Below are 27,385 nucleotides of genomic sequence, written 5' to 3' on the forward strand. Positions count from 1 at the left end.
ATAACGCATGTGGTTGTAGTGAAAAACATTGGGTCAGAATAATACAAAACAATCTCCTCAATTGATATCCGGTTTTCATAACTGCAGCCTCTTTCAGGCACTGTATCCATTCTTCATCATCTTCTAAGAGTCCTCTGGCAACACATGCTGATTTAAACGTCTCATGCAAAGCATTGTTAACTGTATGTAAACATTGAAACGATCTTGGCCCTTTGACAACAGTTAACAACAAACGCAGATAAAATCTTTCACCACAGTTAGGGCTAGCAAAGTACATTCTACCAATTGCATATCCATGTTCTCTTGGTTTCCATCTATGTTCTGACTTGAGCCAAACAAAATGTTGCGAAAATTCTTGGTAAGTGAATTGGCATTTATTTTCATTGGAAGCACAATAATCAAAAAAGCCAATAAGAGTCAATTTTTGTTGCGCAGCTCTAGAAAGAATCATTTGAGTCATTAGGATTGAAAAGAACACGATGCATTCCAGGTAGATGAAGTGCCAAGCGAACAACTGTTGGCATCTCTGCATGCAAATGATGACCGAATATTTGCCAAGCAACTTCTGGTGGTCCAATATACCTTGCATCAAGATATTGTTGGATCTCATTAATCAATCCCAAAACCATTGTTGTGCGATCATAACCTTTGTAAATATACTTATGTATATATTTAACACATCTCACTCCAGCACAAACTTCTACATTTATATGACAGTTGAACTGTTTAGAAAGATATGCATTGTATGGTACCACATCCTTATTATCAACTTCTTGTCCTCTCACGGTATATACTTGACCACTATTGCAACGACGATAGATTGGATATCCATCTTGGTCCATAGTTGTTGATTCTGCAAAGGCTCGAGGGTATTTCTTAGTACATTTACCATTTTCCGTACATGGTGCTTGGGGATTTCGAGCACCACATGGTCCATGTACCATGCAACACTTGACAGTTTCAAAAAGTGTAGGATCATCTTTTGGATCTGGAAATTCTGCACAAACTAATTTGTCTAATTGAGCACATGTTCGAATTTTGTCTAGACCTTTAAGAAAGAAAAGCGTATGCATATGTGGTAGGCCTGGTTTTTGGAATTCAATTGAAAAAACATGCGCAACTTTATTACCGAACACTTTGTTTGTCTCTATCTCCTTCATCAAACACTTTCTTTTTAGCTCAAAAACACGGAAAATCAAATCCGGACAATCAATAGATTTTTGGTGTGGTAATAATGCTGAAGTAATTTCTGGCCAATTGGGATTTGCAGTCATGCTGAGAAAAATATCTGGGTGCTGGTTGTATCGCGTGATAGCCATTGAATCTTGAAAGATTTCAAACATATGTCTAGGACTACCAGTAAATGAAGATGGAAAAATAAACCTTTGACCAATTTGATTAGGTTGCAAGTCATCTGGATCAATATCGCTTAAATCTTGGTAAAGTTCAGCCCGAATTTTTTTTTGATTAAGCTTGTAGTACGTCAACCGATTTTGCTCAGTTGCAGCCCAAGCATCTACCAAAAACTCTTAGAATAGTTTTTCACCTCTCAAAATTGTTGAATACTCTGTAGGTCGCTCAAACAAACGATAACTATAAAAATCCATTTGAGTAAGTCGATCAGTTGAAGGCCGATCATGTTTAACGTCCCACAATTTCAACTCAGGTTCCCATGCGAGCTCACCATACAGGAATAATAAAACATAATGCAATGGCAAATACGCTGGGTGACATTCATTAATTTGCATCAGTTCATTATTTCCCTGTAGATGTAAAACAACATCTCTCATTCCAGTAACCTCGGTTCCATCACCTGGTATTACAATTGCAATCTCATCAGCAATTGGTAGGTTATATCGTCGTCGGTCTATTGCTGAACTGTAGTGAAGATGAGCAGGTAGATTTTGTCCAGTGAAGGCTAATTGATTCAAAATTGCATGAGCTTGGTGAAATTTGTCTACAAATGCATTAACTTGCAACAAACTATCTTGAATAGTTTTGAGAACATCCCTTTGTAAGTGAGGATTTCTACGATTTCGAACTTCTAAAGCTGAATCAGGATCATAAATGTACAACTGAGCATAAGTCGCATCCTGACCTGGCTATGGTAGAAGTGATCCTGTTCGATGTCGCAATTCCCCATGGATAATAAATGGTTTAGAGCCGCTTCCCCTTAGTACTCTTGGATCCAATGTAGCACCAAGACTTGTAAAAGCATTGGCTGCATTGTATACTCGAGTATAACATCGAAATGATCTTGCTTGATCATCATCCCCATCATTTAATGCTTGAAGCGGTAGAGGGGGTGTCATAAGCAGAGGTAGCCTAGTCTTTCCTTTTGAACAGCAAGTTCCAAATAGGGGACGCTTTCGAGATGATTGTGCTAATTTTTCGTCCATCCAATCTAAGGCTGAACAGTAAGGACACAACACATTCATCTTGCCGAGAGAATGACGACATGAATTCATGTGTGATTGAGTATTAATCGCAGTACTTATAGTCATATCTTTTAATTCATCATCTGTACATAGATCCTCTTGAAGAAATGTGACTGTAGAATTAGGCCTACAAATATTTGTTGTGCATAAATTAAAATTTATACACATGTAAAAGTAAGAGTATTATTTAAAGAATTAAACATGTTTTACCAATTCCGAGCTAAAGATGTACTTCCATAGAGAACAAACATGTGGATGCATGTGTAACCATTGTTTGTTTTTGTGCCAACGAAGTATCTGCAAGTGTCTTGGTACCCTGTTCTAGGCAAGCATGACTGCGACGACTCGGTGTTAATGAAGGAAAGTCTTTAACATATGCTCCTAATCTCTCTCGTTCTTGTCGCAAGCAGTGTCTCGATTGATATGCAGAGCATGCATTTTCATTTCTTTCACGTTCTCGTCGTGCACGTTGAGCTAATACAGCTCTTGATATAACATAACCATTGGGTCCCTAAAATATGAATATTAAATCATTGAATGCTTAAAATGCAAATATTATCAAGTGTCATTTTTCACTGTCCAAAGAAAATACCAAGAATTTTTCGAAAATGTATTATACTCTTGCCCATGACTACCAATAGTTTTATAATAATAATAATCTATATAATAAATTGTGTGGTTTTGTAACAGTAATAAACAAATGTTCGATCAGCAGATGAGCTTCATAAAGTATCCCCATTTTCTTGTAGGGCCCATGCACTTACAGGAGGCACTATATATTCCTTCATAAAGTATCCCCTATATATTTCTTTCTTCCTAAGAATATACAGGAGACACCAAAAAATGTGCATAGTTTCAAAAATAAAATACAATTATGGCTAAATAAAATACAATATATGAAGATATAAAAATAAAAACTAAAAAAACTCTACAAAATCAATAACAACCATACCGCTAAACATGCATTTTCCTTTCACTTGCCCTTGCAATCAGTGGTCCTTAATTTAACGGAATGTGTCATTTTAGTCCAATACATAACGGTTGTTAAGTTTAGTGGACAGAAAGTCAAACTATGTGTCAATTTGGTTCCTGTAGTTTACACAATGTGCTAATTTAGTTCTTATCAAAGCCAAGCAAATTAAAATAACAGAGACTAAATTGACACATTGTGTAAACTACAGGGACCAAATTGACATATTGTGTAGACTTTCCGTCCATCAAACTTGACAACAGTTATTTATTGGACTAAAATGACACAATCTGTTAAATTAAGGAGCAAAATCGAGCAAATTCAAACAAATAAATTGACACATCGTGTAAAGTATAGGGACCATTTGCATAATATACCCAATAAATTTATTATTGTTATTTTTTTAAAATTTGAATAGCACTTCTCTATATTTATAGATGTAAATAAGTTGTCAAAATGATACCTCTCATAAGGGAAGCACTATAAATGGTGTGTGCCGTATGCACATTATAACTAAAGAAAAAATAGCATAATTTCATACTTTTTGAGTTATAACTATATATAAAAACCAAAAAAATCAAAATCAAACAACATGCGACGCATAACTAAAATAAAGCCATTACTAAAGAAGAAAATTGGTCATAACTAAAAAAAAAAAAATGACATAACTCAAAATTGTCATTTATAATCTATATAATAAATTGTATGGTTTTGTTATACAAACAAACAAATGTTCGGCCAACTCATGAACTTCATAAAATATCCCCATTCACATAGCTGGAAAAAAAAAAATTGCCATTTTCTCTCTCCTCTCTTTATCTCTTATCTCAAAATTTTTGCCCACTTACATTGAAAAGTGGTGCAGATTTACACATATATACAGAAGACACTTAAAAAAGTGCACAGTTTAAAAGATAAAAATACAATTATGGTTTAAAATAAATAATTGGACATGCATTTTCAAAAACACTCTACAATTATGGCTTAAAATACAAACATACGAAAACTAACAATTTAAAAAAAAAAAAAACACTTTACAAAAACCATTAAGAACTATACCGCTGGACATGCATTTTCCTTTCCTTTGCCCTTGGACGCATAAGACACCTTTTCTTTTCCTTTCGACATTGCCTTTGCATTTTCCTTTTCCATTGCCTTTAAAAAAAAATAACCAAAGTCTAAGAAATAACCAAAGTATAAGAAATAAAAATATAAATAAATAAAAAATGATAAGAAAGTGATTTTTGGGCTAACATTAGAAATATGAACAACATTGAAATCATGCTCATCACGAATCACTACACCGACATTTCTTTGTTGAAGAAATTGAACCTATACATACAAAAACAAATAAGTAGCTGATATGTACACAAAATGAAATTTTATAAGACGATGCGTAAAGGGAATGAATATTACAGTTCATTGTAAGTCTCCATCTAGCTGTAAAAAATGAGGAAATTTTTTTTTTTATAATCAGAACCTATAATACAAAAGTTTTTTTTTTAAATCTATGTACCAATTTTTTTAAAAAAGACAACTTACATTATCCATAATGTTAGAGGTCATTCCAGCTTAATATTGCCAAAACCTGTAATACAAAAGTTGAATTCAGTAAATACATAATAAAAAAATTAACCTGTAAAGGTTTTGGAATACATAACTTATGTAAATACAAAAGTTATTTTAATTCACCAAGTGAAACCAAATGAAGCAATCAATCGATACTTAAATGGAATCAAACCTATTGATGGCTTAAGCTTTGTTGAGTTTAATTGAACTAAAATAAGTTTAAATGGAACTGCAAAATTTATAAAGTTAATTCATATGACAAACTAATAAAAAATCATCAATCATTTTGAAATCCACAGTTAATTCATATGATAAAATATCTCATTCAAGGAATTAATAAAAAATCACATTGGAAAAAAAATCACACATATGACAAACTAATAACCCAACAATCATTTTCCGCCACCAAAAGGAGTTGTGTTTCCAAGAATGTATTTATTGAAATTAACAAATAACAAAAGATTTGCAATAAATCCACAATTTGAAAATAATAATTTAACTCCAAACATTTTCAGGTATTGGTAACACAATCTGAATCCAAACAACATCAAAATTGGGTGAATTCCTATAACGAAGCTAATTAATTTTAGAACTTGAGATCCAACTGATGCTATCTAAAACCTGGAACACATCTGTAGACACCCCATTTTTGACCGCCCTTAAGACTTGGGCGCTACTGATGGTTCACTTGGTGGAGACAGGTGTGCAGGGGAAATGTTCAGTTTCTTTGGCAAGGAGAGAGGCAAATCCTTCAAAACACTTTGTCTAGGAGTTTGGAGTTGAAGAAGACAGGAAAGGAGAGGAGAAAACTAATTTGGGAGAAGTTCGGCATGAATCCGGGTAGAAGCGAGTCGAGCAGCCCTCGTTGAATCGGGCTTATCTGTCTGTACGCTTGGAGTTTAGCTATGGGGCCACCACCGTCGGAAAGCTTACTTCCGGGGCTTCATTTTGCACTCAAGAATCTCCTAGAACCAAGTCCGGGTGGGGGAGATATGATCAGTTGAAGTCGGGCATCATCCCGGTTGGATCGAATCTGCGCGGCTTCACGAAAAAGGGCATAACTTTTTGCACAGAACGAATTTTAATGCAAGGTTTGCGCCATTGGAAAGCTAACTTCCGGGGATTCAATTTGGACATCCACCGGCCATTTTTTTGACCTTTTCAGCATCTATCGGCAATCTATTTATCCGGCCGGCAATTTATTGTGCCGACCGGCACTTTATTGTGCTGACCGGCAAATTTTGCTGGCCGACGACCTTCCGGAACATTCTGCAGATTGAGTATATGCCAGCTGTGCCAGCTGGAGGGCACAGAATGGATCCTCCATACACGTGTATGGAGGATATGCACCCTTGTTTAGCTTCCTCAAGAAGCTTTACACTTTGTTTTTCCTATAAAGGAAGCTCTCCTCTTCCTTATACTAGGTTAGAAAAACCAGCTGGGATTGATATATACATCCCTCCATATATCTCCCTCCATCTCTCTTTTTCAAGCTCAAGCATCCAAGTCCCTTGCATCATTCCTTCATCATTACCAAGCACCACCACCACTACTCCATTCCAGCAGATAGGAGTGGCTTTCCAGCAGCTAAGAGGCAACATTTTTCAGTCCTAGAGGCAGCAAAGGTTGGGTCTTTAAGGGTGAGCACTCTTCTCCCTCTTTCTAGCTCATTTCTTGCCTCATTTTTTTAGCCTCTTTGCTTGCTGTTTCGAGCTCCGACCAAAACATAAAATGCCATTTTCTTGAGCTATATTCCATGTTTCGTTAAGGGCTTATTACAGTTTGAAGCTTATTTTTGGCACTTTCTTCATTACCCCTTTGTATGCCATTATTTTGCATGATTCTTTTAGCCTATGTGTGATCTGTTTTCGAGCCTGAGGTAAACTGAAAATAGGCTTATTTTGAGCCCCTATTCAACATTGAAGAAGGGCTCAACACTGTTTGGGACTTCCATGTTGTACTTCCCTTTATATCCTCTTTTTGGTCCCATTTTTGTATGTCTTGGCAGCCCCTGATGTTGCTGTTTTTGGACCTTGGTCCGAACTAAAAGTGGCTTTATTTTGACCTCCTGAACATGTTTTATTAAGGGTATTTTCTTGTTTGGTGAATGTTTTGTATACCTCATGTTATAGCCACTTTTGAGCCTCATTTTTGCATTGCTTTTCTCATATATTTGTATACTGTTTTGGGGGCTGCCATAAACTGTAAATAGTCTTATTTTGGGTCCCTCTTCAACATTGTTGAAGGACCCTAACCTGTTTGGGGCCAGCACCTATGAGTTTCTTTTTAATCTCATGTTTAGGGCCATTTCTTGCATGCTAGTTTTGCCCTATCTTGGTTTGCTGTTTGACCATGTTTTGTACTAGTAAAATGCTAATTTTGGGGCTGCCTTGCTTCTGTCTTTACATTCCATGTCCATATCGTGCATGTTTGGCATAGCTATAGGCCATTTCGGGTGCCTAAATTCGCATTTCGGGACTATTCCATGCATTTGGTGTCATTTCGCCTCATTTCGGGACTGTTTTCCCCCATATTTTAGTGCTGAAATTCTATTAGAATGATTGCTTTCCATTTCTATGCCATTGCATTGCATATGCCATTGCCTCGGTTTGCGTGCCCGTGTGCACGCATTTCGAGGCACTTCATTTTCATCCATCGGCCTCTCACGTGAGTGTGGCTGAGGCTCTCTCATGTTAGTATAAGTCCATATTGCATTCTATATGTCATTTTAGCCATTGCATTGCATATGTCATTGCCTCGGTTTGCGTGCCCGTGTGCACGCATTTCGAGGCACTTCATTTTCATCTTATGGCCACTGATGTGGGTGCGGCTGAGGTCCACTCACATTGGTGTAAGTCCACCTTGCATTGTGTATGCCATGTTTCAAAGCGTTGCACATGTTATGTTGTTAGCATTATGTATGCCATGTAGTTGCATAGCATGCTTGTATTCTTGTTCGCATACCTAGGTTGCATTGCATTGGCATGCATGCCTTGCCCCTTGATCATGTGATAGAGGTTGGGCTTTAGTTTGTTTGATTGGTTTGCATTTCATTTGACATGAAAGTTGCATACTTGATTCCTTGGGCCATCATGCATGGAAATGCGCGATTGGTGGTCCGAGAATCGAGGCACATGCCCCTTTGAGTCATTACCATGATAAGGGACATGAATGGTGCATATATGCCTTGAATTGGGCTGCCATGCTTTGCTTTGCACTCTGTTGCTGTCAATTGCAGGTTCTGCAGACATTCCTTGCCGACCGGCAGTATATATTGCCGACCGGCAGTAAACAAGCAGCCGATGGATTCATCTTGTGCCGGTGACTACACCACACTGCCGGTGGCGATTCTACTCAGTCGGTGGCACTCCTCAGTGTCCAAGGAAGCAGTCCTGAGGTTTTGGTAGCCTTCAGAGGAGCAGAGGAAAGAAAACAGAGGCAGCCTATGCATGGCGGCGCATTTCCCGAGGCGGTTTACCTGTTTTCCTAGATTAGTTAATTTGTTAATTAATTAATTAATTTGTAATATTTAATTAGCTTGCGTAGTTAATTAATTTTTAATATTTATTTGGTCCCTCCGAGTGAGGGCAAATCTGTAATAAGTGTGTGTGGGTGGTGTGTATGTTTTCCAATCTCCATTTCTTTCTTCCCTTTTATTTACCTGCTTATGGTGGTAGATTAGGGCATTTTTCAAAATTAGCATACCTTATGCTATGCATGCGTGCATCCATGCATTTGTATTGCATACATTAGGCTCGGTACATCATGCTAACCGCATTTGTATTTTAAATTCTAAACCGAATATGTGATAATTGTGCATTTTCACATACCATGTTTTAGGGCTAGCCGAGCCTGCCTAGATCGCATTTTGCATGTGATGCATTAGCCACTTTTAACATGAACTAGGACATGCATGTTTGCTAACTAGTTTACTGTTTTGGCACGGAGTACAATGTAAGTATTTTTGCTTTAGCATCCAGCATGCGTGTGAATGTTGCCATAATAGTATGCTTGCCATGCGGCTAAGTGCTTACATGAGATAAACTGCTTGAATGCCTATGGGTGGAGGTCAAATTGCTTAAGTTGGGATAATGCGTTAAAACTGTGAATTTTAAGCCCACTGGATAGTGGCAAAACCATTTTTTTCCAAAAGCCCACTTGAGGGTGGCAAAATCTGCATTTTAGCCTACTTGCGAGTAGCAAACCATTTTCAAAACGAACATGAAATATTTCGTTCCAATTTGGGCGATTTGGTCTATACTTGTTTGCTGCGCGCATAACATAGTAATTCTAGGCTAATAATTGGAATAAGAACACATAACGTTTTCAAAATTGGATATCACGGTTAGTAGAGGCCGGTCTTCAGATCGGGCGAGAGGGGGTGCTCATAGCTGACCTTCCCCGATCGTACCCAAGTTCCCGAGCCGAGGCAACTTTGGTGATGACGGACACGTGGCCTTCGGCACCGAGTCAGGGTTTCCTAAATTTTCCCATTAAAAAATATTTAGGTGGCGACTCTGTATCTGGCAAAGCAGTCCATGTTTGGCACTTCTTTTCAAAAAAATCTGTTTCTCAAAACGATTTGCCAGATTTGGACTCTTTGGTTCAGATTAAGAACCGTGACACAAATCGAGTCCGAACTGTAGCGGTCCCTCGCGGACTTGTTACAACATCTTATAGAAAAGGTAAAAACTTGAACACATCTAAGACATGAAACCAAAACAGTGTATACAAACCAAACTGTTTTCGAAATAAAAATGTAGTGATTAATCCCTAGGTTTATTACCAAATAAGATAGAATATTTTCAAAATCCTTAGAAACACAAACACATATGGAGGTCATTATTGGCCAAAAACTATCCGATTTATTGATTAATCCCCTAAAACTGTTTGACACAAAAATTTCGGATTTAATAAAGCTTGAACAGTATATAATACCACAAATTCAAACCAAAGTATGAATTTAAGAAATCAAACAGTATGATACCACAGTATGAATTTAAAAAATTAACTCATGAATTCTATAAGGGCCTTTTTGTTGAAATAGAAAAATACGAAATGTGGTTTAGATTTCCATACTTACCACATCTGTAAAATTAATTTAACTCCTAATAAAATTAATAAAATTCAATCTAAAATTAATAAAATTCAAACTAATAATAGATTAATTTAAGTCCAAATAGATTAATTTTACAAACTAATAAAATTCAAATGTTATCGAATGTTACAAACTAATAAATTCGAATGTTACAAACAAAATAAAACTCAAACTAAGGCCTTGTTTTATTAATAGGTTAATAAAATAGTACCACTAATACTACCAATCAGACATGCCCTAAGGCCTTGTTTTAATTTAACTCCTATCTATATTGGTTAAATTTGAAACATTAGATAAAAAGTCAAAAACTAATACAAAAAATAAACCCATTTAACACAAAAAACATGCCCTAAGAGGCAGAGGAAGGTATGTTTATTTTCTTCTTCCAATTTTTCATTTTGTTTATTAAAAAAAAAAAAGAAACGCTCTCTGTTTGGTTTCCTAGAAAGCAGAAACCCACTTTAGTTTGTTAATTAATTGGCATAGGTTTTGTTAGACATGGCCTTCTTAGACATGGCTTCTCAATATATATATATATACATACTGGAATCATACATAAAGAGGGAGTTTGGGGTTTGGAATCATATATACATCCATAATCATATATAAAAATAAAAATAAAAATAAAAGATTAATTTACCTTGTTTCGATATGAAAGGTCTTAAAGAAGTCCACAATGCTTCAGACTCAATGCTTCAAACCTGTTGTCAATATTGTTGAAACAAAAGATTATGGATGGTTGGTTGGTTAGCTACTAAAGATAGATAGAAATATAAAAATCAAAGTTCAGATTTCCATTTGGCCAATTGTTAGCTACTAATTAATGCTTGGTTGGTTGTGTATGAATGACATTTAATAAATCGTAGAGGTTATTTGTAAATCAAAATTGAATGTTATCAAAATGCTATACAAACTAATAAACGGGTAGTACCTTTGATTAATAAAATAGTATCACTATTACTACTAATCAAACATGCCCTAAGTGTCATTCAAGGAGAAAAGAAAAAACAAAAGATTAATTTAACTCCTATTTATTTTGGTTAAATTTGTTTGCGAATAGGAAAATTAGCTAAAAAGCCAAAAACTAACACATAAAATCAACTTATTCTCTCCATTTAAAAAGCCATACATACATAAAACACAATTATAGACTTATATCCAGAGATAGAAATATAAATACTAAAGAAAAATCAAAACTCAGTTTTCCATTTTCCCCATTATTTGTAAATCAAATTAAAATGTTATCAAAATCTATACAAACTAAACTATTCGAATGTTATCAAAATGCTATACAAACTAATAAATAGGTGTTTTATGCCTGTGCCTGAATGCACTATCTAATAAAATTCTTATGTTACAATCTATGTGTTGCAAAAAAGTTAACAACCATAAAAATGTTTTGTGAAAAGTGTCTCAAAGTTGTGATCAAACAACCAAAAATGTTTAGGATCAATCAATCAACCAACAAAGGCTAGATGATTTTTCGTAAAACTTTTAAGAGAAATTATGTATTATGTAGCATACCCAAACAAATATAGCCCTGAATAGTATATCAAATAAACCATAGGAAGACCACTATATCAAAAGTTACATTGATCACAAATTGTTCTAGGACCATCTCAGATGAAACAAACAAATTTAGATGAGTAAACCAAACTAAGCCTTATGCAAATAAAAATGTATACAATAAAATAATCAATTTCAAATTAGTTTAATAAAAATTAAAATTAAAATTAAAAAAGCCATTGCCTATTTTGAAAAGTGATTGTGGTCAGCCACCATGACAAAATAAGAAGCCATTTACACACAAATGAAAAAAATATATTCTTGAAGCCCCAAACACATTTCTCATGTGTGATGGCATTTTTTGGTGCCCAAAATATTATAGTGATTTCATGTGGGCAATGACACTTTTTACCAAGAAAGATAATATTTCTTGTATATAAGAATAGCACTATTACATTCTCTCTTCTTTTTTCATCTTGTCGCACTCAAATGCCTCTCCAACTCACAGAAAATAATGCACTGGAATGGAATACATCTATTGATCCTCCATAGTCATTCTATTTTGAGATATTTAGACAGCAAATTTTGTTTCATAAAGTTAAAAAGCCAACAAATAATTTCATAAAAATAGTACCACTTTGATAACAGGTTAATAAAATAGTACCATTAATACTATTAATCAAACATGCCTTAAGTGTCCTTGAAGGAGAAAAGGAAAAAAAAAAATTAATTTAACTCGTAATAAAATTAATAAAATTCAAACTAAGGCCTTATTTGTTAATAAAATTAATTAACTCGTAATCAAACATGCCCTAATAAAATAGCACCATTAATACTATTAATTTAACTCCTAATAGATTAATTTTACAAACTAATAAAATTCAATTGTTATCAAAATGCTATACAAACTAATAAATTCAAATGTTATCAAAATGCTATACAAACTAATAAACAGGTGTTTTATACAATAAATAAAACTCAAACTAAGGCCTTATTTGATTAACAGGTTAATAAAATAGTACCACTAATACTGCTAATCAAACATGCCCTAAGTGTAATTCAAGGAGAGAAAAAAAAAAAACAAAGAATAATTTAACTCCTATCTATATTGGTTAAATTTGAAACATTAGATAAAAAATAAAAAACCAATACAAAAAATAAACTCATTCAACACAAAAAACATGCCCTAAGAGGCAGAGGAAGGTATGTTTATTTTCTTCTTCCAATTTTCCATTTTTTTTTATTAAAAAAAAAATGACCCTTTGTTTGGTTGCCTAGAAAGCAGAAAACCCACTTCAGTTTGTTAATTAATTGGCACAGGTTTCGTTAGACATGGCTTTCTTAGACACGGCTTCTCAATATTATATATACATACTGGAATCATACATAAATGGGGGGTTTGGGGTTTGGAATTATATATATAGATATATATATATACATCCATATATATATATATATATATATGTCCATAATCATATATAAAAATAAAAATAAAAGATTAATTTAACTCCTATTTATATTGGTTAAGTTTGAAACATTAGCTAAAAAGTCAAAAATTAATACAAAAAAACAACCCATTCTTTTCTCAACCCACAAAAAATAAACCCATCCAACACAAAAAATGTATGTTTCTTTTCTTCTTCCAATTTCCAATTTTTTTTTTAAAAAAAAAACACCCTCTGTTTCGTTATGTAAAATTAGAATTCTCTACTCAGAAAGACCCACTTAAGTCTTCGTTCCAATGATTTTATCAATCAAAAGCTTTTCAAAACCATAGAAAATCAACACCCATTTCCCATTAAAGAATCAAACCCATTGGATGATGTTTCCACAATAGATGTTTATCTGCCACTATAGATGTGGCAGATACATAAATAATTTCTATGTATAAACATAAGATGTAGATGTTTATCCACACCCCTAGGACTATAGATGTTGGAAAAATAATTTTATAAACATTAAAAATAATTTCCCACAATTGGATGTGGCAGATACATAAAACCATGTGAGAAATCAAACATTTCAAATTAATTTTATAAATGCATATCAGATTGGGATCAAAATGCATATAAATAAAGCAGAACTCAATGGATACAAATGAAAGCACAATCAAAGTAAAGCAGAAATCACAGTACACAGCAAAGATCCAATAATTCAAACCTTGGGGACAAAAGGTCCAACTGGATAATTCATCTCCAGAACATTCCTTCCCTAAATGAAAGAATTGGATTAAATTCATATTCAATTCTCTCTCAAACTATCAAATGTATATGGTATTACACATACGGATCAAACACATGAATTGAACTGAATAAACAATAGGATACCTTGAGTTCGGCCTAAAGTTCTTCACACTCATGACCTGTAGCAATTGGCATAACATCTGCAACTGTCTTCTTCCCCTAAAAAAAATATCTGCCATCCATCAACAACTAAATGATATTTCGAATCCTTACTCTTCTTTTTTCATCAAATTCAATTGAAATCTTGGTTAAAAACTTAATTTGATAGGAGTACTCCAATCCTTACTATTTTTTTTCAGCAAATATTTTTGAAAAATTCCAAAACCATATTCAATCAGCTTTAACCATTTTTTAAAAAAGAAAACCATATTCAATCAGCTTTAACCATTTTTTAAAAAAGAAAACCATATTCAATCCTTACTCTTTTATAAATTAAAACCTTCTAAAAACCCATTTCAAAACCATCTTCAAAACCCATTTCAAAACAATCTTGAAAACCATTTTGAAAACCCATTTTAGATCAAGTAACCATAATCGTATCTATATATAAAAGAGTTGATTCAATATTTGGGATATCTGTATTCTCAATATTTGCATTGTCCCTAATCATATATAACCAAATGTCATGTGGACTTGCAGTTCAATTTTCAAGTTTTGGCCCAAAAACATAAAACTAATACACTAATATGGAACCAATTAAGGCCATAAAAGTTGCCCACAACAGAAGTTATTAAATGGGAAGACTTGCAACTTATTATGATTATACCACATGTAAACAAATACATATAATTGTTTTACATATTTGATAATACATTCCGATATGTATTAAAACTTCATAAAATGGATGCTTAAATCTATTCATTAACATGCTCAGATTTAGTGCACATTCATACACATTTATCAAAAGAAACACCACAAAAAAAATGTCAATTATGTTTATTTCTCAAATAACCTATACCCCATAATAAATAAATAAAAAATACATATTGGAACGTGACAAAGCAGCTTTAAAGATTCAAATGACATGAAAATTGCATGTTAGAGCAACTCTAATGGTATGCTTCCCCTTCATGCGAAAGCCAAAATTTGGCAACAACACTTCCAATTCATGTGCTATTTTTTGGTGCCAAATTATAACAATACCAAAATTTGGCAAGAGCTCATCTCTCTATTCTCTAATGATAGAACCCTATTTGTCAACAATTGTGACCATCTTAATTATACTAATCAATTTTTTTTTTTAAATATACAAATTTAAAAGGACAAATGAAAGAAACACTGTAGTTGAATTTTTTAAACAACAGAGTCCAGCAAGGAAAGACCTAGTTGAATCAAAGAAAAATAAAACAATAATTAAACAACATATATAATTGTCCCATTAACACTAACAATTTGTGTAAAATTCCAAGTTGACTCTTCGAGAAAAAAAAGATTTCTAGATATTAGAGCATGTGTATTAAAAAATAGAGCCATCAGATTACAGAGGGTGTGTGTTCACAATGATATATATAATACACACAAATAGATACATGTTCAACATAAATCATCAAACCCATTTCATAAATCAAACCCATTAAATAATCAAACCCATTTCATAAATCAAAACCATATTCAACATCAAACATTTCAAATTAACCATATCAGATTAACCATATCAAACATTTCAAACCCATTACATACATCTATATATATATATATACACATATACATATATATACATCCAAAATGCAAATTATATATATAATGATATATATAATACACACAAATACATACATGTTCAACATAAAAGAATTCAACATTAAATTTTTACTGTGATATTAAATTTTTTGATATTTAATTATAATATTACTGTGATATTAAATTTTTTTTTTTAGTTACAACATTAAAAGAATTCAATTATGACATTTATAATCATTAATTTTATAAATATCATAATTTACATATAGTACATATATTTAAAAAATTGGGGAATTACTTAACAGTGAAGTAAAAAAAAAATACAGACATATGAGATATAAGTGATTCTGTTATGAGGTGTAAGTAAAAAATTATGGGGATGCAAATCTCATTTGTAACCCTTTATATTTGTGTATTTTTTTCCCTATTACACTATTAAGAAATTAAAAAAATAAATAAATAAACACTTCAACACATCTTTTCAAAAAAGTAAAACAGAACAAAATAAATAAAACGCTTAATCAGTGAGCCAAATAGTGTCTCATTACTACCCTAAAACCCATCCCTCAATTACAGGGTTTCTGCCAAAATCTGCAGAACAGTAAATAAACAAAATCTAATCCTTTCCATCACCCTCACTGTCTCAATGACTGCTATTATAATATACTCTCTCAAAATAGGGGACCTGGAGAGCCAAACAATGACTACTATTATAATGTGAGATTCACTGAGACTTATAAGTAGATTATATATTTTGATGGCCTTGTTTGGTTTAATCAAAACCATGTTCAACATCAAACATTTCAAATTAACCATATCAGATTAACCATATCAAACATTTCAAACCCATTACATACATTTATATATATATATATACACATATACATCTATATACATCCAAAATGCAAATTATATATATAATGATATATATAATACACACAAATACATACATGTTCAACATAAATCATCAAACCCATTTCAAACCCATTTCATAAATCAAACTTATTAAATAATCAAACCCATTTCATAAATCAAAACTATGTTCAACATCAAACATTTCAAATTAACCATATCAAACATTTCAAACCCATTACATACATATATATACATCTATATACATCCAAAATGCAAACTATATATATATATATATATATAATGATATGTATAATACACACAAATACATACATGTTCAACATAAATCATCAAACCCATTTCATAAATCAAACCCATTAAATAATCAAACCCATTTCATAAATCAAAACTATGTTCAACATCAAACATTTCAAATTAACCATATCAAACATTTCAAACCCATTACATACATATATATACATCTATATACATCCAAAATGCAAATTATATATATAATGATATATATAATACACACAAATACATACATGTTCAACATAAATCATCAAACCCATTTCAAACCCATTTCATAAATCAAACCCATTTCATAAATCAAAACTATGTTCAACATCAAACATTTCAAATTAACCATATCAAACATTTCAAACCCATTACATATATATATATATACATCTATATACATCCAAAATGCAAATTATATATATAATGATATATATAATACGCACAAATACATACATGTTCAACATAAATCATCAAACCCATTTTAAACCCATTTCATAAATCAAACCCATTAAATAATCAAACCCGTTTCATAAATCAAAACTATGTTCAACATCAAACATTTCAAATTAACCATATCAAATATTTCAAACCCATTACATACATATATATACACACAAATACAGTGATGCATTTGAATTTTGAGTCTCAAATGCCTTCGTGGGAAACTTCATCTTCAACTTACATTGTCCCATTTTGTTAGCAAAGCATATTGTTTCCAACTGAGAGTTGAGTTAGGGGAAGAAAAGACTGATTGTAGATCTATAATTTGTAAATAAATAAATAATAAATAATATTGGATATTTATAAATAAATAATAATAATTTGAATTAGCTCATTGCAGCAAACCATAAATAATATTGGATATTTGTAGAGAGGGGAAACAATGGAGTCATTTTCCAACTTTAGTGATGGCAACAATGGAGTCATTTTGCTGTGGCAGAAATACGGATTGGTAGAGAGGGGAAACATGACATGATCTTGTGAGGTGTGAGAAATGATGAAAATAATTAGAAATATGTTCAACTCCTAGTTCAGTTCTGAGAGAGAGAGAGAGAGAGAGAGAGAGAGAGAGAGAGAGAGAGAGAGAGAGAGAGGTAACCGGGGACTGTGACGGTGATGCTCTGGCCGGGGACAGACTTCGGTCCGGTTCCGGCAGTGATGACTCCCTTGTTGATGTTCCCCTGTTGACGGCAGAGAGGGAGAGAGGAAGAGAGAAGATGAAGACAGGGAAGCACGGCAAGGGAAGTTCGGGAATGGGCTCCAATGGAGGTGGAGAGAGAGAGAGAGAGAGAGAGAGAGAGAGTGTTCAAAATGTGAAAACAAAAAGAGAGGAGAGGGTATCTGTGAGAGAGAGAGGGTGTGTGTTGAGAGAGTGTGTGTTAATAGAGATGAGAGTGGGATGATTTTAGCCCTTAGATTAAATCAATCTAATGGTCAAAATTTGGACAAAGGGACAAAAGTCCCATCCAGATTCAAAAATCTGAGCTTCCTTTTTATATAGATTGGCACAGGTTTTGTTAGACATGATTTTCTTAGACATGGCTTCTCAATATATATATACATATTGGAATCATACATAAAGAGGGGGTTTGGGGTTTGGAATCATATATACATCCATAATCATATATAAAAATAAAAATAAAAGATTAATTTACCTTGTTTGGATATGAAAGGTCTTAAAGAAGTCCACAATGCTTCAGACTCAATGCTTCAAACCTGTTGTCAATATTGTTGAAACAAAAGATTATGGATGGTTGGTTGGTTAGCTACTAAAGATAGATAGAAATATAAAAATCAAAGTTCAGATTTCCATTTGGCCAATTGTTAGCTACTAATTAATGCTTGGTTGGTTGTGTATGAATGACATTTAATAAATCGTAGAGGTTATTTGTAAATCAAAATTGAATGTTACCAAAATGCTATACAAACTAATAAACGGGTAGTACCTTTGATTAATAAAATAGTACCACTATTACTACTAATCAAACGTGCCCTAAGTGTCATTCAAGGAGAAAAGAGAAAACAAAAGATTAATTTAACTCCTATTTATTTTGGTTGAATTTGTTTGCGAATAGAAAAATTAGCTAAAAAGCCAAAAACTAACACATAAAATCAACTCATTCTCTCTATTTAAAAAGCCATACACACATAAAATACAATTATAGACTTGTATCCAGAGATAGAAATATAAATACTAAAGAAAAATCAAAACTCAGTTTTCCATTTTCCCCATTATTTGTAAATCAAATTAAAATGTTATCAAAATCTATACAAACTAAACTATTCGAATGTTATCAAAATGCTATACAAACTAATAAATAGGTGTTTTATGCCTGTGCCTGAATGCACTATCTAATAAAATTCTTGTATTACAATTTATGTGTTGCAAAAAAGTTAACAATCATAAAAATATTTTGTGAAAAGTGTCTCAAAGTTGTGATCAAACAATCAAAAATGTTTAGGATCAATCAATCAATCAATCAATCAACAAAAGCTAGATGATTTTTCGTAAAACTTTTAAGAGAAATTATGTATTATGTAGCATACCCAAACAAATATAGCCCTGAGTAGTATATCAAAAAAACCATAGGAAGACCACTATATCAAAAGTTACATTGATCACAAATTGTTCTAGGACCATCTCAGATGAAACAAACAAATTTAGATGAGTAAACCATACCAAGCCTTATGCAAATAAAAATGTATACAATAAAATAATCAATTTCAAATTAGTTTAATAAAAATAAAAATAAAAATTAAAAAAGCCATTGCCTATTTTGAAGAGTGATTGTGGTCAGTCACCATGACAAAATAAGAAGTCAGTTACACACAAATGAAAAAAATATATTCTTGAAGCCTCAAACACATTTCTTATGTGTGATGGCATTTTTTGGTGCCCAAAATATTATAGTGATTTCATATGAACAATGACACTTTTTCCTAAGAAAGGTAATATATCTTGTATATAAGAATAGCACTATTACATTCTCTCTTCTTTTTTCATCTTGTCGCACTCAAATGCCTCTCCAACTCACAGAAAATAATGCAGTGGAATGGAATACATTTATTGATCCTCCATAGTCATTCTATTTTGAGATATTTAGACAGCAAATTTTGTTTCATAAAGTTAAAAAGCCAACAAATAATTTCATAAAAATAGTACCACTTTGATTAACAGGTTAATAAAATAGTACCATTAATACTATTAATCAAACATGCCCTAAGTGTCCTTGAAGGAGAAAAGGAAAAAAAAAATTTTAATTTAACTTGTAATAAAATTAATAAAATTCAAACTAAGGCCTTATTTGTTAATAAAATTAATTAACTCGTAGTCAAACATGCCTTAATAAAATAGTACCATTAATACTATTAATTTAACTCCTAATAGATTAATTTTACAAACTAATAAAATTCAATTGTTATCAAAATGCTATACAAACTAATAAATTCGAATGTTATTAAAATGCTATACAAACTAATAAACAGGCGTTTTATGCAATAAATAAAACTTAAACTAAGGCTTTATTTGATTAACAGGTTAATAAAATAGTACCACTAATACTGCTAATCAAACATGTCCTAAGTGTCATTCAAGGAGAAAAGAAAAAAAAAACAAAGAATAATTTAACTCCTATCTATATTGGTTAAATTTGAAACATTAGATAAAAAGTAAAAAACTAATACAAAAAATAAACTCATTCAACACAAAAAACATGTCCTAAAAGGCAGAGGAATGTATGTTTATTTTCTTCTTTCAATTTTTCATTTTTTTTATTAAAAAAAAAATGACCCTTTAGTTGCCTTGAAAGTAGAAACCCACCTCAATTTGTTAATTAATTGGCACATATTTTATTAGACATGACTTTCTTAGATTAAAATATCTTAGATTAAAAATTTATTTCAAATAAAATATTTTAATCGTAAATTAAAATAATTAAAAAATTAACCCACGCCCCCAAACCAACGTTATAATAACAAAATGATTTTCCCGGAGGAGAGAGCTCATTCTGCTCATCCACTCCAGCAACCTCATTGCATCTGGAGAGAGAGAGAGAGAGAGGGGGAGAGATTGAGAGGCGCATGAATAGTATTTGACTTTAGTGACTCGAACAGACACAAGTAAACGGAGTGAGAAGAAGGATGGATACATACAGATAAGGTACACACTGCACTACAGCCACACACTACTCTCTCTCTCTCTCTCTCTCTCTCTGCCAAGAAAGTAAAAGAAAGCGGCGCTCTCAGTAAGAAAGGACTCCGCTGCCTCTCTGCTCTTTGGTCTCTGTCTCTGTCTCTGTTGTTTTGATTGAGAATCCCTCCAATCTCTCCCACACCACACAGATGCATACATGATACATACTCTCTCTACACTAGGCTCTGTTTCATGCATTAATTATTTTTTTAAATAAAGTAAGATATATTATAGTACATTTTATCTTTTAAAATTTTTAATTTTATAACAAAATAATCTACTTTATTAATAAATTATTATATTAATTAATAATTTTTAATAATATCAAAATTTTATTTCAATTAATAATTTAAATAATTTTATTATTATACAAAAAAATAGTTAAAATTTTATTTTTTAATTAATTTTATTAAATAAAATATTATGATAAGGAAATATTTATAATTTTTTAAATCATAAGAAACTATTTATATTTTAAATAAATCTTAGGAAATATATTTATGATTTACTTCAAGGCCAAGTTTGGCATACTTGAAAAAAGATAAAAAGTCAAAAAGTCACTATTCTATTTGAGTCACATCATCTTATTTAAGTCACATCACCTCTCAAACACATCACTTCAAACCCAACCCAACCCATATTTCATAAAAAGTCAAAAAGTGCACTTATTTAGATCATCCCAAACAACTCTCAAATAATATGGAAAAAAAAAATAGTGAAAATAATATAATTTTAAAAAAAAATTTTTTAGTTAAAAACCCTACCCAAACGGCCTTTTAAGGCTTCGTTTGGAAAGAAGGATTAGGTTAGATTTGAAGCTATTTTAATTATAAAAAGATAAAATAGATTTTTTTATCTCAATAAGACAAAACATTATATATAATCTATAATCATTACATTCTTTCTCTTACAAAAAGTAAAAAAAATTAAAAAAATTCTTCCCAATTTTTTTTTTAACCCCAAACTAAAAAAATTGAAAAATCAACCCCCTCCCCACACCAATCCTTAAATCTCTTTAATTCATCATCAGCTTGCGTGGGGTCTTCTTATGCATAACCACGCTTCACAATTAGGGATGGCAATTTGAAACCGACCCGACGGGGACCCGACCCTCCGACCCCGAATTGAATGGTTTTTTTTCGAAAAATACCCCCGACGGGCCGGGGATGGTATTTAAAAATAAATCCCCGATGATATTCGGGCCGGGGACGGGGATATATTTTCCAACCCCAGCCCCGGCCCCGCCCCGTTTAGCCCCCCGATCCAGTTTATATATGTATAAATATATGTGTGTGCTGTGTGTTTATATATATTATATATATATACATACGTGTGTGTGGTGTGCGTGCGTGGGGTTTGGTGTGTGTGTGTGTGTTGGCAACAAACATGTAAACAACAGATCTGGCCCCTCTCTTTCACTCTCTCATCTCTCACACGCTGCACCTCTCCCACACCGTCGGCTTCTCTCACTCTCTCACACGCTGCATCTCTCCCACTGTCGGCTCCTTCTCACCGGCAGCTCCCTCACCGTCGACTTCTTCGCTCCTTCTCACCGCCGACTCATCTCCCTCTCACGGTATCTCCGTCTTTCTCTCTCTCTCTCTCTCACGGATCTCCTCTCTCTCTCTCTCTCTCTTGTGTTTTTGCTTTTGTTCTGCAGATCTGAAAAATGGTGGAGATGAAGATGAAGATCTGTTGATGTTGTTGTTGAGATCTATTGATGTTATTGTTGTTGTTCAAATCTGAAGATGAAGATGGTTTCTGGAGCTCTGTGTGTGTGTGCTTTTTTTTTTTGGCCAGGGATTTTCGGGGTCGGGGAAACACGATCCCCTTTAGGGGACGGGGGTGGGGGCGGTAGTTGATTCCCCGTCGGGGATCGGGGCCGGGGACGGGGGGATTTCCACCATCGGGGATTGGGGACGGGGAGGGTGATCCCCGGCCCCGCCCCGCCTCGTTGCCATTCCTATTCACAATGGACTCGTTTGGGAAGTTGACTATTTTAATAAGTTATTTTAATTTTTAGCTATTTTAGTAGGTTAAAATATTTATATTTAAGAAGAAAATTAATTTTTTTTTTTATAATTGAATGTGATGTTCGTAAAAAAAAAAAAGTAAAATGATGATAGATTTAATATGACATTTTATTTTATTAATTATTTTAAACTGTTTTATTATTTTATAAATTTTAACCCAAAAAAATCAAACCTTAGCTTCTCAAACACCCCCAATGTGTCCAGTTTTCTTATGCATAACTCATCATCAATGAGTCGGTTCTGGTTGGCCCACTCACTGCTCATTTCAGGACTCCCACGAATATATCAATAATGATAGATAATTTTAACTTTAAAATTTTTAAAAAACAGTTCTAATGATCACATCATATGTGGATCACAGATAAACGAGGTTTGACACTTATTTTAATTTTTGTGAGTGGTGGTGATTGTGCTTTATACGTTTGTTGGGTTTGTGATGATTATAAGTTAGTTGATATTTTATTGGGTTTTTAACTTACCATTGATTTGTATTTATTTATGGTTTGAATAGTGTTGTTGGATACAAATTAAAATTGACTTCTTTAATTTCTTACAATTTGGTTGATGCAATGCAACAATGATATGGGTGGATAATGGTAATGATGTGAACTTCAAGAATGGGAGCTAACAAATGACAATATTGGATAATAGTGCATGGGGATTAAAATTGATGTATGATAAGATTTTAATTTTTTTTATATTTTTTGTTTTAATATTCTTGATATATTATTTTATTAGAATTATTGCAATTTAGTATAAATATTTTAGAATTATTAGGTTTTTTAATTTTATTATTTTAGAATTAGATTTTGACTAAGATTTTAAATAGTTTACAATTTTAGTTTAGTATTTTCTTAGGTTTTCTAATTTGTGTTGATTTAAGTTTCATAATTTATTTTAAAATTAGTTTTTCTACAAGTATTAGGTTTAGTTTATTATAAATAACTATGTAAGCTTCAAGGTAAAGATAACTTTTATTCATTCAATCAATAATATTGAGATATTTCTCTTCCTTGTAAATTCAATGTTATATTTTTCTCGTGGATTCGAGAGCTCATTTCGTCCACTAGAATGATATCTAGTTCTCGTGTATTTCGCTGCGTCAAGTGGTATCACAGCAAGGTTTCGCCTGGCTCGGTGGCATTCATCAAATGAGAAAGCACAAGTTCTATTGACGATGATCTTAGAGAAAGATCTAATAGGATTCGAGTCAAGGGACTTACCCAAGGCCAACCTGTTAGTCACAACATTAATAGAAACCGCACTATGGGATTTGCCCAAGGCTAGCCTATTAATCACAATGTCTTGAGGCAATCTTCTCGTTATCAATATGATAGTGATGACGAATCTGAAGATGAGTTATTCGAAGATTATGGTAAGTATTAGTCGGTAAAGCGACAACGAAGATTTAATGATGTGTTCAATACGAATAATAGCATCAATCATGGCTTTTCATATTATCAAGTACAACCAGAAATTCCCTATTTTGATGCTTCTTGTCATGTCAAAGATTTTATTTATTGGTTTCGCAAAGTTAACAAATTCCCTGAGTGTACGGAAATCTTTGAAGAAAAGTAAGCCAAATATGTTGCACGTAAGTTACAAAGTTATGTTTCTACACGGTGGAAACAATTACAGTATGATTGAAGACGACAATACAAACAACGCACTAGGACGTGGCATAAGATGAAGAAGTCGATGAGTTCTAGATTCTTTCAATCAAATCATGAGAAAATATTGTATCAACAATATCAAAGAAAGCTAAAATCGAAACAGTTGTTCCAAGATAATTCTGATTCACAATATTCTTTGCAACTCAATAATTATTATGCAATTGTGGATACAGATTATTTGAGAAACGTGACTATAGCTCTGCCAAGTTTGGGTGAATCAAGTCTTGTAGGTCAACATATTTGTCACGTTCAACCACACATTAAAGAAGAAAAGATTTTGAGTATCTCAATATTTGAAAATTTTGAAAACCCAAATAGATATTCAATTGAAGAAGAAAATCAAGTTGATTTGAACAACGGTGAGAACGTTGAATTTGATAAAAGAGAGGTCACTAAAATTACTTTAATCAAGAAGTTTGAAGAAGACGACGAAGAGGTGAAACAAGAGAAAAACATTAAAGTTAGCCAAGAGCTTCTAATGACAGAACTATCATCTTTAATTATTACAATGGTTATGAGATCGCAAAAGAAGGAGATCTAATTGAACTCAATGAAAAAGAAGAAATAAAAGATGAAGTAACAAGGTTGACACTAAAGAAGTTGATTGAGTATGCAATTGACATTCCAAGATTGATAATTGAATGTCCAACTAAATCTAAGACAAAGCAAAGTCCAGAGAGTATCCAACTTCAACATAAAATATACTTCGTTGATTTTCTTAGTGTGGACCAATTTTATTTGATTTGCAATGCTTGTCTAATTAATCTTGTCTACTAGTTGAAGCATATAGAGAAGAACTTTCAGAAAGAAAACTTTTCCATATACAACTTTTGGAAGAGGGGCAAGCAACTGAAATATTCAAAATATCTCTTTATTTGACATGGAAGATGACAGATCTCTAATATGAACTCGAGGACGAGTTCTTTTAAAGAAGAGGAGCCTGATATAGGACAAGATTTTAAGAATTTTATATTTTTAGTTTTAATATTCTTGATATATTATTTTATTAGGATTCTTGTAATTTAGTATAAATATTTTAGAATTATTAGGTTTCTTAATTTTATTATTTTGGAATTAGATTTTGACTAGGATTTTAAATAGTTTAGAATTTTAGTTTCCTATTCTCTTAGGTTTTCAAATTCGTATTGATTTAAGTTTCCTAGTTTATTTTAGAATTACTTTTCCTACAAGTATTAGGTTTAGTTTATTATAAATAACTATGTAAGCCTCATGGCAAAGACCACTTTTATTCATTCAATCAATAATATTAAGATATTTTCTCTTCCTTGTGGATTCAAGGTTCTATTTTTCTTGTGGATTTGAGAGCCCCTTTTGTTTACTAGAACGGTATCTAGTCCCTGTGTATTCCGCGTCAAAAATTCATTTTGTATTTGATGGGAGTTAATGTTCAGATTTTTTTTGTTCGTTTTTTTTTATTCTTTTTTATTTGGAGAGAATGACACTTGTTTTTGATTTTTTTTTTTTCTAGAAATGGTATTGGAATAAAAGAATCTTAGTATCAAATTTATGTTGTGACCAAATTTTGTGTTTGTTACTGCCTCTTGAAGAGGTTGGGACTTTGAGACTGTTAGGATTTTGTCCTCAATACCAGAAAAAGTGAGATGATGTATGTTTTTGTACACTACATTGCTTCCTCTTCTTAACTTTCTTGCATTTTTCATACTTCTCCTCCCAACACACCTCCCAGGCCCCAAAATTATTTTCAATGAACCAAACGTTACGTTGTAATTTTTTATTTTAAAAACTGTTGGCAGATGCCATTGGAGTTGTCATGTTTCTATCTATTGGGTTTGCAAAAAAAATTTATGCTGTGTTGTTGGTTGGTTTGGAAGCTGTAGCTATAAAATCCGTAGATGTGAAGAATCAGTGAGAAAAACTACTTCTTGCGTATCCACATTGAAAAATATGCTAATCAATTGTATGAAACACTTTGTATATAATAAGAATTATGTGAAACAAGACTTCCAATGTACATTTATAAATCTATTCCCTTCAAAGTCACAATTTTGGACGGTAAATAAATCTTGAAATCCCTTTACTCAAATCCCTTCAGTTGCACCTTTTCCAATTTAGTCTTTCTAACATCATGAAATTATTGATAATGATGTTCCTGTCTTGCAATCTTTCATCCTAAGCAGCAGTGGTGGGAAAGCATGCCACCTAAATGTAAGAGCATTTTATGAAACAATTAGTTTATTATAACTAAACACAAAATTGAAACAAATATCTAATTTTGTTTATTCTATCATATATATATAAGAGAGATACTTCCAATATTTTAGACCATTCTAACCAGAAACAGATAACTCCAGAATAACGTGTTCACCTTGCTTGTTTCCACTTTTCAAAAAATACTTTTCAGAAAATTATACTTACTTATTGTAGACACCCCATTTTTGACCGACCTTTAGACTTGGGCGCTATTGATGGTTTACTTGGTAGTGAAAGATGTGCAGAGCAAAAGTTCAATTTCTTCGGCAAGAGGAGAGTCAAATCTAAATCTCACACCCCATTTTGGACCAAAGCTATTTTGAATGGTTTTTAGACCTTAAAATCCTCTCTTTCAAAATATTTTGGAAATAACGTTTCTAGGATGTTCTGAGGCTCGCATTTTGTTAAATGTTGCGCTTTTCGGTAAACCAAGCAAGGGCAAAGTGAAATGAGTGAAAGAGAGATGAAATCTTTGAAAAAAATCTTTCAAAACACCTTGTTTAGGGGTTTGGAATTGAAGAAAAGAGGATAAGAGGGAAGAAAACTAGTTGAGGAAGTAGTTGGGCATGAATTGCTAAGAGAGAGTCGAGCGGTCCTTGCTA

At 32.5% G+C, this 27,385-nt stretch overlaps 1 protein-coding gene and 1 long non-coding RNA gene across 2 annotated transcripts; both read right to left on the minus strand.

Moving 5' to 3' along the window:
• Positions 1-437: 437 nt before the first annotated feature.
• On the minus strand, positions 438-2,278 carry LOC145806848 (uncharacterized). The gene is made up of 3 exons (XM_082904682.1): positions 2,201-2,278; positions 1,685-2,102; positions 438-1,516 (listed from the first exon to the last, which is right to left on the minus strand). The coding sequence occupies exons 1-3, from the start codon at positions 2,276-2,278 to the stop codon at positions 438-440; spliced, it is 1,575 nt and encodes a 524-aa protein (XP_082760808.1).
• A 1,940-nt stretch (positions 2,279-4,218) lies between these two features.
• On the minus strand, positions 4,219-20,928 carry LOC114281714 (uncharacterized). The gene is made up of 8 exons (XR_014351051.1): positions 20,806-20,928; positions 18,309-18,369; positions 13,909-13,983; positions 13,742-13,792; positions 10,716-10,776; positions 4,951-4,996; positions 4,663-4,740; positions 4,219-4,563 (listed from the first exon to the last, which is right to left on the minus strand). It is a non-coding gene; the product is annotated as an uncharacterized LOC114281714 (long non-coding RNA).
• Between the last annotated feature and the right edge of the window lie 6,457 nt (positions 20,929-27,385).

This window comes from Camellia sinensis, chromosome 14 (genome assembly GCF_055761805.1).
Source record: "Camellia sinensis isolate YWXY chromosome 14, ASM5576180v1, whole genome shotgun sequence".
Classification (NCBI taxonomy): domain Eukaryota; kingdom Viridiplantae; phylum Streptophyta; class Magnoliopsida; order Ericales; family Theaceae; genus Camellia; species Camellia sinensis.